Source organism: Pavona decussata, unplaced genomic scaffold (genome assembly GCF_977016875.1).
Source record: "Pavona decussata unplaced genomic scaffold, jaPavDecu1.1 SCAFFOLD_6, whole genome shotgun sequence".
Taxonomy (NCBI): domain Eukaryota; kingdom Metazoa; phylum Cnidaria; class Anthozoa; order Scleractinia; family Agariciidae; genus Pavona; species Pavona decussata.
The window spans coordinates 6,867,459-6,882,369 of NW_028145430.1; the positions used below are offsets into that span (position 1 = coordinate 6,867,459).

General features: G+C 39.7%; 1 protein-coding gene across 1 annotated transcript; it reads right to left on the bottom strand.

Annotated features, from left to right (window-relative positions):
• Positions 1-3,534: 3,534 nt before the first annotated feature.
• On the bottom strand, positions 3,535-4,692 carry LOC146489504 (uncharacterized). The gene is made up of 2 exons (XM_085111831.1): positions 4,686-4,692; positions 3,535-4,355 (listed from the first exon to the last, which is right to left on the bottom strand). The coding sequence occupies exons 1-2, from the start codon at positions 4,690-4,692 to the stop codon at positions 3,673-3,675; spliced, it is 690 nt and encodes a 229-aa protein (XP_084967957.1). The 3' UTR covers positions 3,535-3,672.
• Between the last annotated feature and the right edge of the window lie 10,219 nt (positions 4,693-14,911).

A 14,911-nucleotide genomic window follows, 5' to 3' on the forward strand; every position in this document is an offset into this window, starting at 1 on the left:
GAAGTGAGGCCTCGAGATCCAATGGCTGTTCTGTTGAACTGCATTCAGAATTACAGGCCGTCAGCTGATAACAGCGCCAGCGAAGGAGAATTGTTAACAGAGCATCTGCGCATGCCTAATGGAGATCAGGGAAAGACTGAATCAAAGGAACCTGGTGAAGTAGGTTAGTGATACTGTTAGCGCTAGTGTATTTATCAGAATTGCTTAAGAATAATCATCCCGGCAAATCTCTTAGTATTACATTGGATATTCAAGGACGTTCACTGAATTTTGTTCTTGAACAATTTCGAAAGTAACTGATTATCCCTTTCATTGTCGGAGTCAACAAAGGAAAAAAATAAACAAACAGGTTGAGTCTGTGGTTGGACTACTGAACTAAATGCTATTCAGTAGTACTTTTTATCTTGGTCGCTCTTCTCTGCATTGTCATGTTACTTTACTCTGCGTTGTCTGTCTTCACCCAGGTGTATAAATGGGTACCGGCGACATATTGCTGGGTATAACCCTGCAATGGACTAGTATCCCATTCAGGATAGTGGAGAGGAGTACTAATACTCCAAGTTGCTTTATAGTACAACAAACCAGCTTAAAGTGCGACTTAAAACAAGTGCATCAGGTAACAATTTTCTACTTCTTTGTTGATTTGCAGTCCCAAGAAAACTCTCTCCGGGTAAAGTGGTAGTGCGGGAGCCGTCCGGTGCAGTAGAGAACCTTCTTCCTCCTTTACCTGGGAAATCCACATTGGATGACGAACCTGTGGATGTGAAGAACACTAAAATCCCGGCGGTACTCGAAGTCTTTCCGAGGAATCCCGACGGAGAGCCGAGTCATGACGAGCGGTCCCTTCATGCTTCAGATTTGTTGCCGGGAACGCTCGGCACAGATACTTCTTTTCCCACTGCACAACAACGACAACAGAAACATCAACAGCAGCAGCAACAACAACACGCTAAGCCCAGGGTAATTCATGTTGAAGAAAAGGACAGTCAATTATCAGAGACAAGTTTACAAAACACTTATTCTGTAGAAGAGCGCAGACAAGGGGCTTCTGCATTGGCTGATGATAACAGAGAGGAAGGGAAGAAAAATGTTTTCACGAGCGAAAAAAATGGATTAGGCATGAAGGTAGTTATTGTTATTGTTATTGTTATTTTCGTGTGTGCATGTGTGTTTGTGAATGGTAAATCGTGTCCTTAGTTCTATTTTAATGTAGGGTATTTGCAAATTATTCCGCTTGGCCCAGCCACTTAGCTCGATTATCTTGTTGTGCCCTCTTCTTTAGTAATTTTTCTTTCTTGTATTAATGTAACACTGCATAATTTCTTGGCACGAATAAAGATTGTTGTTGTTGTTGTTGTTTTGAACTTGATAAGGAAGACAATGAACCTCAACAGCCAATTAAAATCCAAGTTATGCTACCGTCAGTTGATAACAGTGTTCATGAAGAAAGCTCGGTAGCAAGTGATGCGCACGTTTCTGTTGATCAGGATACGTTTGGTGACGTATCTTCCATTTCTGGAGGCGATTTTTGAGTGCAGTGGAGTGGTGATAATTATTTATAATAACAGAGGTTGTTAGAAGCATCAAAACTGTTTCAAGCCTTTGTTTAATTAAAATGTTACGAAAGTGGTTTTCAGCTTGGTGTAGAACGTAATTTTGTTTGTTTTGGTTTTGCCTTGCTAGATTTTGTTATTGGCTAAAGTAACTCGGCCACTAATTCAACCAGTTATAACGAAAATAAAACGTGAAGCTATCGCGGCTTGCTCGCGCGCGTTTCCCCACGCGTGGCTTTAGTTACATATGCTGTTTGCATCTGTTTTGATTGGGCAGAGTGTATCAATATAGGGCCGTACCTAGGATTTTTTGTCTAGTGGGGCAAACTCCGCACACCCCTCACAGGGGTCTTCCGTATACAGACAGGGTTTCTTGTTGGAGATTATTTTTTTCACCCCTACAAAAATTGTCATGACTTATTATGGCATAGACACCTAGTTTAGCTTGAACCATTTAGCCTCTCATTCAATGGTAAATTTAAATTTAAATAGTCGATGCACTGCTGTCAGTGAACTGAAGGAGGAAATCACTGAGCTCCCACAATTCACTATAACAGCGGAGCGAAGCATTTGCAAAATCACGGCCATGATTTAAGTACAATTCACGCCTCTTATTACTGTGACACGCTGCATAGCTCTATAGCACGCTGCAACGATTACTATAGACAACAACAACAACAACAACAACAACAACAACAACAACAAAAAAAAAACAAATAGCCGTGCCAAGAAACTCAACACCTTTATGACAAAAACTAATAGCCGGGTCCAGCATTACAACAACTACAGAATGAAGTTGATTGCACGATACAAGCAATGATTAATTCCTGTCCTAACAATGCGCAAATCGCAACAAGAAAGGTTGTTAAAACTGTCACGCACTTAAACGAGCCAAACCAAACCCAGCTGAAATGCCCTACGTGGCATCAAAAACACTGTCGTTGAACACACAGAAAAAGAGGTCATACTAAAAAAGAAGAGAATTACAAATAGGAAAATCAAAACTCATCAGGCACAAATGACCTGTGATGTTGAACATACGATAGTTAAATCCAAGGCTCTATCAAATCCTCCAAACCCGCTACAAATACTTGGGAGTAGCACAGGCCTTTAAAAACCAGTTTAGCTCAGAAAAAACATACGCCTATAAGCTAGATTTAAAACGGCTAAAACACTCGCCGGGGAGTCGCGTAGGCTTGTCAGGAAGCCCAAACTACAAAATCATTATTTTCGTAAGAAAACGTCTACTAGCTTTTGCCTCGAAAGATTTTCCAAAATATTTTTTTGGAATTCACATTGAAGGCTGGGTTGAAGATTTTTTCAGTCAATTAGTCGATTTTCTTGCGGTTTCGGACCAATATCAATCAGCAAACTCAGTTTTGCTGGCGGGGGCAGCTGCCTCCTCTGCCCCCGCATTACAAATACTTCACCGATTGCATCGATCGTTTAAACAAGTATGAAGGAAGCAAAAGGGGAATGGGAAACACACTGACCAGTGCCCTTGAAGGAACTTGTGTTGCTTGGCTGTTTTAGCTTGCCGTTTAAGGCCGTCAGCTTCGTGTTTCACGCTAATTTAAGTTCTTCTCATTGTCAAGCTCAACCAGTTTGAAAATCGCAAAATGCTCTCCAATATCAAGCACCTCTTTCGCCAACAAGCCCAACACGAACGAGTCCTTTCAAAGAATAAAGACCAGCGTTTATATTGAGAATTTTACGATGTGTGCGGACAAAAATTTCGGTCCTTCAATATGAACATAAAAGGGTTGTGTTGGTGTTAGTGAGGAGTTAGGGGGCTGTAGGGCCTTCCCCACATAAGCCACTGATTGGACATTTTACAAGTACACAGAACTGTCACAAATAATTTTCGTTTGACAGTTGCCTCGTTCACTCGCATTTTCCAACCTTTTTCGCTCTTTTGTTTTTCTCACTCTTTTTTTGTTCCACGCAACAGAATCCATTTCACACGCTTTGTGATGATTAACAAAATCTTTATTAATGTATTCGTGAAAGACTACATATTTTCGTATCTTTATCATCTACGGATCACAGTTTGTTCTAAATCAAGTCCGGGGTGAAATGCTGCGACCTGTTGGGTCGTGCTGTAGCTTCTCTGACCGGATTAGAGATGAGCTCCCAACCACCACTGGGTAGTAGATTGGCCGTCCTGTGTGCAGCGAAACTTTGGGTTTACTGTACCATAGTGGCCAAAGTTGTCTTCACTTGACACCGAGCCCAACTTCGGCTTAAACTGACAGGTGGTACTACTACTCTGAGTATGCAGAAAGTGGCCATTAGCGGTCTGCCAAAAAGGTACCGTTTGATGGATCCCGATGTGTCCGCGGATGTTAATGTATTCAACTTTCTTGCATTTGTTACCACCAATATAATCGACAATGTTGAAGTCCTTGAAGCTTCCACGAACGTAATCTCTGAAATCGACGCCGTGGGTCGGGTAGCTGCATGTTGCTCGCCAGTGAGTGGAGTGACTCTGTAGGGACTTCATTCGTGCCAAACTCAGACGGTACAGATTCCAGTTCTGTGCGTTCTCGTTCACTGGAGAGTTGTACTTGAAAGGAATCTTGTAAAAAGCGGGCAGCTTAAGATTTCGAGTACTCCAGGACATAACTAGGGTCCAGGCAGTGCCAGGCTCGGATTTGAGATCACAGTAAGCCGGATAACTGTTTCCGCCATTATCGTAAAGTCTGTAGACGCCACATTTTGAGGCTCCTCTCAGCAGATAATCAAGGCAGGAGGTTGGACGGAAGAGTTTTCGCTCAATTGTAGTTGATTTAGGACAATCGTCTCCCTAGAAAAAAAAAAGAAAAAAGAACAAAGAATTAAAATCGTTGACCTTGGTAGCACGAAAAAAATCGCAATATTGTCCACGACTAAAGCAATGTACAGATCAGTTCAGACATTGATATTATTTAGGGATCAGCGTGGTCGACCAGAAGTTCTTGTTGCAATTGCTCTGATTTTAATCTTCCCCGGTTCCAAGATAGTTTTAAATCACAATGATATTTTTACTTTTTTTCCAAAATATCTTGAAAAGCTACTGAAATTACAAAAATAAGTTGAACTTGTGAGCTTTCAAGAAAAACTGGATACAAATCTGTGTGTGAAGTATTTTACCTTGCATCCCAGTGTAAGAACTCGTTTGTGCCGTCTGTGCTCAGCAACTGCTGCAAGTGCCTAGAAGATGAAGAAAGATTTTAAACTTAGACTGTTGAAGAGTGAAGATCATATTCTTGTAGATAAATCAGTCACGGGATTTTGTCCATCTAGTAACTGAGATCCTGAGATTCCTGCGATTTTGTAGGTTCAAAAAGTTAAACGGCGTGAGCAATTATAATATAATTTTGCCCGTTTAACACTGAAAAGAACGTTAGATGAATAGTTTTGTGTCGCAGACAAAACACTTACGAGAAAAGTGATGCCAATCAAAGCCGCGATTATCTTAAATGCCATCGTTAGTTTTCCTCGAAATACCGTTTTGAATTTGACTCGAAGAAAGAAACTGCTTCTGCTGACCGCAAGTATCTCCTCAACAAGCGAGCAGTCTAGGCTGTGTGTTATATTACGTAGCACCAAAATATCAGGTAAATAAATGAAAAACACGAAAACGTATTCCACTTAACATGTTTTGTGGACTAGACAAACGAAGCAAAAAAATTCGGTTGTTGCTGCGACATCTTGATGTCAACATGTGTGCTATTTTCATTTTTCTAATGGTTCGTTTCTAGAGCAGTGCACGGCAAGCAAACTACAAAGTCTGGGATCATTTATTTATCCAAGAGACAACTTGAAACTGAATGAAGATTCTTTCGATAAAAAGCATTATTATTCTTGTTGACTGTAGAAAAGTTTTTTGTTTTTGATTTTGAGGTTTCTGGTTAATGCGCTGTAAAGCTGAATGCATTATTTTGAGTCGGAGCAAACAATGATAAATTTGAAACTTCAGTCCTCCTTCATCCTGCGAGAAAGCGATTGTCTCGCTTTTCTGCTCCGAAGCAGAAAGGAGACCTCTCGCTTGCAGGGTAGTCCCCATTACATAAGAAAAGAGATCCGCTGCTACAAGTCGTATGTCTATATGAAGTGGCGAGGGCCACGAAGAGACTCACAGGTTTCAATCCGCAATTTATTCAATCGAACCAAGGGGTTTAGTAAAATACCTAACAGAAAAAGTAACAGGAAAACAACTAAGAACGACTATACAAAGAATAAATGCGAAAATGACAACTGAAACCAAAAACAGGACGACTGAAAAACAGTTACCAATTGCTGGATTTAGGTGGGTGAGTGATAAAATGAAAATGTAGAAAAAAATATATACTACTGAATTTACATATAGTGCGAAAATTGTTCAGGATGGAATGAAAGTGCAGGACACAATTAACACGGATAAAGATACGGAAAATACAAACTAGATCAAAAAGCGTTAATTAACAAAAACCGCAACACTATACTTACGATTCACCCGCTATAATTTGTCAAAGTCAATTGGTTGGTTCTCGCACAGCTAGTCACTCTAAGGTTGTGAATGTTTACAGAATGAATTGTTTAGTTGTATATATGTACACTGTACGTAATATTCAATATATATTCTAATTTTGGAAAATGTTAGTAAAATTTATATATATCATACCTTACGATTCCACACCTCATTCAGATCAAGCCGTGTTTTTGCATTTTTCATGTTGAGTTCAGTCAGTGATTTGAGGAATCAGCGTTCGGATTGTTTACATTAAAAAACTAGTAATAATCAAGGATTAGTAAAGTGCGTTCGATCTGTCTTATTTCTGCTAAAATTATAGGGTTCTTTATTGTTTTGAATCAACCAGAAATTCGTTATCAAAAGTGGAGTTCAGGAAGGAGGTTATCGAGAATTAGAAACTTTGTTCTGGTACAATGCAATAAACTGAATGTAGCAAAATTCAACACAGTCAGTGATTTGAGGAATCAGTGTTCTGATTGTTTACATAAAACATAACAATTTCTTACCTGGGGACTTTTTGGCAGTAATGAATAAAGTAAGTCTTCATGCTGGAATATTGAGAACTGCGCTTGTGCTAAGTTTGTCCGAATCAACAAGCCCACGAGACCCATTTTCGCATGGGAGTTGAACATGTATTTAGGAATACGACGCAAATTATTTCGATGCGAGTCAATTTTTGGCCGGGATATTCAAACTCCGTAAACAAAAGAAATTTGACCAAAAGCTTTGGCTGATCAAATTTGAGATCTCTTAGCTCTAAAAGAGTCTTAAGATTGACTTTTCTTTATATTTCTCTAAATTTATGTACCTGGAGTTTACAAACGAATGTCCGATGGAAACCAAAAAACGCAAATGTCAGCTTTCTACCAAACCTTTATTTCTCAGCTTCGATCAGAGAATATTTTACCAAGCACCTTATAAGTATTCTGGGTTTGAACATCGTTGAAATAATTTTTTCAGAAATTATTTTCATCGGATTTATATACAAAGACTGCATTTAGCGCCATATTTGCCGTAATTCAAGATGGCATACAGGCAAGAAAGATTTCCTCCTCTTCTCCTCTCATGTGCATTTACAATGCGAAAAGATCGCTGACCAAACCACAAGCTTCTTTTTAGGAATTGGTCGGCACGCCTGTAGCATTATGATACAGCTGGATGACTGATAAAACATTTGGTTGTTGAAGTCAATCGACTGTATGCATGTTTTCGTGAGAAACTGTTCCCGCCATTTAGTTTCGGTGCAAGCGATTCGCGAATCCATATTGTTACAACGTCTCACTAGTGTAATCAAAACATCCCTATCTTGTAAAACTCAACCGAGTTACACCTTAAAACACGAAATATACATCGCAAGTACTTTTTTGTGAGCACAAAGATGAGAAATGGTTATATGTATTTAACAATAAAGCGTGTCTTGTATGGTCAGCAATTTTTGATTACATCATTATGATACGCCTCGCACTCTATTCAATTCTCAAACATTCATGTCTGTGAAAGGCGACGTGTTTTTTGTTGTCGTTGTTGTTGTTGAACAACATAATTCAGTTAGGCACATATTGTACGCAACATTGTTGTACGTAATCTGTAAGGCTAGGAAAGATTTGATCTCGGCCACGTTCGTCTGAGGGCCGAAATATTATTCATCTTGTCATGAGAATTCTCCAAAGAGAATCACACCCATGATCTTCCGCATACCAAGTTACTGCGAGACTCGTGGTAAAGTCGGTTAGAGATTTAGCGATTACTTGGGACGGCGACACCGTGATTCAGCGACCGAGGGCACACAGTTGTTCCATATATGATCGATAGCTTATTTTTTTATAACCAACAGGAAAACCAGGCTTAATGTTTTCGCTGCTTGTGTTCCAGACACTTAATGAAATTTCCAATTTACAAACACGCGTTTCAGGTTGCTCCTTCTAAGATGACTGAATTAGCATCACAAAACCGATAAAGCAATCGAAAGTCGGTACAGCTTCGTCGAGCTTATATGCACACGTGCCAAAATGAAATGCAACATTGTAAGAAATCCGAACGACGCTGGCGGAGTGAAGCAGTTGTTTAAGGATCACAAATAAAATAGCGATTGAACTGTTTGGCAGCTGGAAAATGACACTGGACTACAAAAACATAGGAATTTGTAAAAATGTACAACAAAGTGGAGAGACACTGTACAATCCATTTCATACCTGAACATCATGAATTATTTTCTTGATTCTGATGGAAAGCCGATCTCAGTCATTATTGTAAAAGTAAATATTCCCTCTCCAAATCAAATCAGTTGTTCTCTTGGCCGGTGTAAATCACCAAGGCAGCAGTTGGCCTTAGCGTCTTTTCATGTCCCATTATTCATGGAGCATTTTTTCTGGAAGTAAAATTGTGTCTTCAAATAGGCACAAAATGATATTGGGCCTTCGAGGAAAATGTTATGTCAGTAAACTCTCCAAAGTAAGAAAAGATCATTTTTTCGAGATGAAGCGACGAGAAGTTTAAGACAGGATAGCCTTATATTCCGTGAAATGACAAAAGGTTCGTTAAAACCGATTTTCTTTCCACCGGAAGTCTACATTTCATTTCAATTGTCTTAAGGGAGCTACCTTATTTAGTCTGATTTATTCAACAGGCGACTGGGTCTGTTTCTTCTGTTTATTTTATGGGTAAACAAAACTTGCGAGCAGAACATGTTTCGAAAGTAAACATTGAAGCATTTGTCTGTAGAAGAAAAACTGAATTTCACGAAGTCACTTTCTTAAGATACACCTGATTACCTTTTCAGTTTGGAGTGGATAAAAAAAAGGATTAAAATTAAGCCTAGAGTGCAGGAAAAAGCAAATTGCGGCAACCTCAGAAGCTCCCAATTACTTTCCAGACGATAAATACTATTAAATGATTGTAAATGCTAAATACCTATGCTAATTTAGGTTTGTTGAAGAAGAGACAGTTGATGTCGTTTGAACAAGGCCTTCGTCTACACTTGCTTAATTCTTTGCGGATCGAAAAGAATTAACTAAATGAATGAGAAATACTTAAAAATAACTTCTAAATTCTTTACACAATGTCAGGTTTTACATCCATTCCGATTGCCTTTCAAATCGGTTCAGTTACAGGTAAAATCTCTATTAAGCCCCCTCCCCTCCCCCCTCGGGCCTCCGCACCATAAATTCGGGCTCAAATGTAAGGAAACAAATAACTTGCCGAGCAAGCTCTCATTTGGTGTCACCCGAGACTTATTTTGCGTGAGACCCTTACTAGAGAGCTTGCTCGCAAGCTAAACATCACATCTGATTTTTATTGACTTAATGAAATTTTAAAAAGACGAGGCTTCAGCGTGAGAAGTAAATAGAGACCATTAGATTCTAGTACGAGTTCGACTACGAGATAAACTTGAAGTTTTTAGCGAAGTAGTAAAAACAGAGATATCCCAGGGAGATTTATTTTACTCTTTGTGAGCGACGAACTAAATTCCAAAAGACAAGATCACTTACGTTTCGATGAGACAAGGATTCGTTTTTGCCACCACGCCGTTCTCTCCAAAAAGTTGTAGTAAAATAACGACGGCTATCTCGTTTTCCCGCCAAAATGATACTTGTTCACTCGCTCGCACTCTTTGTCTATTGAAAAAACTCGTAGGAAAAAGTCGTGGGTCTCAATTGCTGTGCTGAGACGGTAAGTGACGCGCGCGCGAGGCGAACGAAACTTCAGCTTCCGGAGAGAGGGACTCAAAACGAAACAAATCTGCATCACAGGGAAAGGGAAGGGTAGGCAAACGGCTGATACGCATGCGCATTCAGGCTACCGTATTTTTGATACACGTGTTTAAAGCATTCAGAGTAGTATTTCATTTGTCAATCATTTTAACATAGCCTGTTTACTGACTCCTAACTTGAGGGGATCCACCACACACTTCTCTAATAAAACTCCGTTCTTGATATGAGTTTTCACAGTGTCGACAGTTTAGTTCATAACACATACAATAGTACAGGCCTGAGTTGTTCAAAGGCCGGATAACTTTATCCGCTGGATAAGGCACTCTTCAGCGTCTAAAATATACTTCACGTTAAATGTTGTCCAAGGTTTTCGTACACTCCCCAACTAAGCAGTGGTTAGAGTGTGCATATTCGGTGGTGCATGAGGAAATACTGAAATCTTTGCACCGACTGAAACTGTTGGATAGTGACTTATCCACTGGATATAGTTATCCGGCCTTTGAACAATTGGGGCCAGTAGGGAGGAACGCTGTGGAGTCATACCCATAGAACGAAAAAGGAAAATACCTTTTACTTGCAGTGCATTCGATTGCCCCAGGCAACAGAATAGGGTATCTGTCCGATAGCGTAATAATAAATTCATGTCATTATGATTCACATTAAATTTACAGCGCAATTTGCATGGTTATCCTAAAGGAAGAGATGCCATTTTCTACCATATTATTGTAATTCGTAGACGCGAGAAGTCTAGAATTAATTCACTAGAATTAGTTTTTGTAAGACGCATTGTATTGGTAAGCGGCGAAGCAACGAGTTTTTTTGACAGCTTGAACGACTAGAAACCAATCAGTAGCTTCTTGAAACGGAAAGTCAATGGAATATTCTCCTTCTTTCTCCCTCTCCCCAATCATTCCTCTTTTAATCGTTAATTTGTATAATTTGTAGTTGTCCGTTCTCGCGTAGGATCTGAGAAAAAACAATACTATTAATCGCAATCTAACGTAATTCGAAACTAGAGCTGGCTTTTATATTGAGGACATCAAACAATTCCTATTAATAAATCACATGATTTTTGTATTCGAGAGTATTCAACGACATCTTACAACGTGGAGAAGGCGGGAAAGGACGTGACCATGGCAACCGGGATAGTAGCAGCGCTAGCAGTGTCAGCGATTCACCGTACCAGGTTAGCTCGGCCAGTACCCCGAGAGACACCGAGAGTATCAGAGAGGTAATGCCTGTTGCATTGATTAAGTTAAATATGAATCTTTGTAGAGGAGAGAAAGACAGAAATTTTTACAAATGTTTGTTGTCTGACAAGCTTGTTGGCCTGTGCGGGTACTGGACCTATGGAGCTTTCTTGTTGGTTGCTAACTTCTGTGTTGTAGTTTAGCGACAATTTTTGTCAGATATCCTTATTTGCCATATTTTAAAGTTGGCTGACTTGAAGTTTTTTTTATTGGTTAATACTGTCAGAGGTATTCTCACCCCAGTCCCTTTGGGAAGAGGGACGGAAAGACGAAATGCACGAGTGCTCGTACATTTTTAAGAGATCAGTTGATAACATTAAACAAGACAGATAGATAAGTTTATTGAAACAATTAAATCGCAGCCAAAGGCTGAATTGCATAACTAGTACAAGAAATATAAAAAAAGGTGTAAATACAATTTAAAATTATGCTAGTGTAAACACGTAATGTTAAGTTGGCAGCGCTGGATTGTGAGGGCTGCACATTGCAGGAATAAATGTCTTTTTACCTGGCAGGCTAAAAGTTCTTTGCCGCCTGAGATTGTTTGATGAATGATGTCTTGGACGCAAAAGGCTGTGGAGATTGTGTTGTTCATCAAATATCTCATTGAATAGTTTGCAACGCAGCCTTTCACTTAGTAAAGAAATTCTAATGGATTATGATTAGAGGTATCTATCAAGTCAAGGGAAGGTTTTCCTTTTTTCGGTAGAATCATAAACACTTAAACTTACTTAGTAAAAATAATAATAAAAAAACCCCTATAGAAGCAGGAACCGTTGGCGAACGTCTCCCTGCTTTTTAGACTCGTCTGAAATGTTGTTTTAGAAATTTTCAACAAGCATTTCTATTAGTTTTAAGAATCACAGGAAAAAAGTTTCTTTAATTTAATGTGGTGCTAGAGAGAAGGAAATTAATGCTCGTTAAGTTTTCAATAAATGCTCACGTTATCCGCAGTGAGGATTTTACCCAGAGTCTCAAACGCGAGAACCACCTTGTAAAGCATAATGCACAGCGCTACGGGAAAGAACTGTGTGGTAGCTTTTATTTGGATGGTTAGAATGGTCACGTTTAGAAATCCAGCTAAAGAATCAAAAGTTATAACCACTTGATACAGCGTAATAAACGTTATCACAGGAAAATACTGCTCAGTTACATAATCAAAAATAAGAAACAGCTGGAACTTAATTATACAACATCATACTAGTGCCACAGCAAAGTTTTGCTTAGTAGCTTTCAACTTATTGGTCACTCCTTAGAATTTCAACTACAGAATCAAGGAAGAACTGTCTTGTATAGCATCATTAATAACACCATAGGAAAGCACTGGTCACTACCATTGAAATGGTCACATTTTGGTAGATTATCAAAGACCCAGGGTTATCTCACCTTCCCTGTGCTGATTAGGATTTAAATATGTTTTACCAGTAAATTGTGCTTTTCTCTCAGGATTCTTTCGCTGATGTCAGTGAGATAGAGTCAGGTGAAGTGAGGTCTCGAGATTCAATGGCTGTTCTGTTGAAATGCGTTCAGAATTACAGGCTGTCAGCGGATAACAGCGCCAGCGAAGGAGAGTTGTTAACAGAGCATCTGCGCATGCCTAATGGCGGTCAGGGAAAGACTGAATCAAAGGAACCTGGTGAAGTAGGTTAGTGATACTGTTGGCGCTAGTTTATTTATCAGAATTGCTTAAGAATAATCATCCCGGCAAATCTCTTAGTATTACAATGGATGTTCAAGGACGTTCACTGAATTTTGTTCTTTAACAATTTAGAAGGTAACTGATTATCCCTTTCATTCTTGGAGTCAACAAAGAAAAAAATAAAGAAACCGGTTGAGTCTGTAGTTGGACTACTCAACTAAAAGCTATTTCAGTAGTACTTTTTATCATTGGTCACTCTTCTCTGAATTGTCGTGTTGTAACTTTACTCACCCGCACATTGTCTGTCTTCACCCAGGTGTATAAATGGGTACCGGCGACATATTGCTGGGGATAACCCGGCAATGGACTAGCATCCCATCCAGGATAGTGAAGAGGAGTACTAATACTCCAAGTTGCTTTATGTTTCACCAAACCGGCTTAAAGTGCGAATTAAAACAAGTACATCAGGTTTCAATTTTCCACTTCTTTGTTATTTGCAGTCCCAAGAAAACTCTCTCCGGGTGAAGTGGTAGTGTGGGAGCCGTCCGGTGCGGTCGGGAACCTTCCTCCACCTTTACCTGGGAAATTAACATTGGATGACGAACCTGTGGATGTGAAGAACACTAAAACCACGGCGGTACTCGAAGTCTCTGCGAGAAATGCCGGCGGAGAGCCGAGTTACGACGAGCGTTCTCTTCATGCTTCGGATTTGTTGCCGGGAACGCTCAGCACAGATAATTCTTTTCCCATTGCACAACAACGACAACAGAAACAGCAAAAGCAGCAGCAACAACAACAACAACAACACGCTAAGCCCAGGGTAATTCATGTTGAAGAAAAGGACAGTCAACCATCAGAGACAAGTTTACAAAACACTTATTCTGTAGAAGAGCGCAGACAAGGGGCTTCTACATTGGCTGATGATAACAGAGAGGAAGGAAAGAAAAATGTTCTCACGAGCGAACAAGATGGATTAGGTATGAAGGGAGAAAGTAATGGGGCTGCTGAACTTGATGAGGAAGATATTGAACCTCAACAGCCAACTAAAATCCAAGTTATGCTACCGTCAGTTGATAACAGTGTTCATGAAGAAAGCTCGGTAGCAAGTGATGCACACGTTTCTGTTAACTGAGGATACGTTTGGTGACGTGTCTTCCATTTCTGGAGGCAATTTTTGAGTGCAGTGGCAGCGGTGATAACTATTTATAATAAAATAGATTGTTAGAAGTATATAAATAGATTGTTAGAAGTATGTTTTAAGGCTTTGTTTAACTAAATATTTTTGAATGCGGTGTTCAACTTAATTTTGAAAGTAATTGTGTTTGTTTTGGTTTTGCCTTGCTACGATTTGTTATTGGCTAAAGAAACTCGGCCATTATTTCAACCAGTTATAAGGAAAACCAAACGTGAAGCTATCGTGGCTTGCCCGCGCGGGTTTTCCCGCGCGTGGTCTAGTTACATGCGCTGTTTGTGTCTGTTGTGATTGGACAGAGCGCATCAATAACTTGGGTGTTGGTGCTGCGTTACACGATTGAAAACCACTGAACAGTAAGGACACCGCATTAGATTTGAACCCACACACGACTGTTCCTCTTTTCCACAGGATATTAATTTTCATCGTATAACTGTCAAATACAAAGATCGTTTAAGACATATGAAGCAGTTGTAAGCAGAAGCACAAGGAACCTGGTTGTAAATTGACCAATGCGTCGCTATATCAACCATTTAAACTGGTATGAAGCAAGCAAAACGGGAATGGTAATGCCAACTTGTGTTGTTTGCTTCGTACGTGTAAACCCGACGAGGAACGTTGTTCTATGACGCATGCGTTGTTCCTGTTCTCCTTCAATCCTTCAGAAAGTGGGAGAAAACGGGGCGGGGGAGGGGGGGGGGGGGTTGTGGCGAAGGGGGTATAGTTTTCAAATAAAAGGCGTGGGTGATCCAAAAGGAAACGGAAAGAATGAAAAATTCCTCAAACTTCTGAGTGTAAACCCCTCTGAAAATGACCCCACCTTAAGAAAGGCCCCCAAATCTCTATTTTCATTTGACTTTTGTCCGGATATAAAAGTTTTCATTCGTCACTCACATTTTCCAACCGTTTTTCTTTCCTTTGTTTTATCACTTTTTCGTTCCACTCAACACGATCAATTTCACACGCCTTGAGATAATTAGCAAAATCTTTATTAATGTATTACTGTCAGACTACACTATTTCGTATCTTCTACGGATCACAGTTTGTTCTAAATCAAGTCCGGGGTGAAATG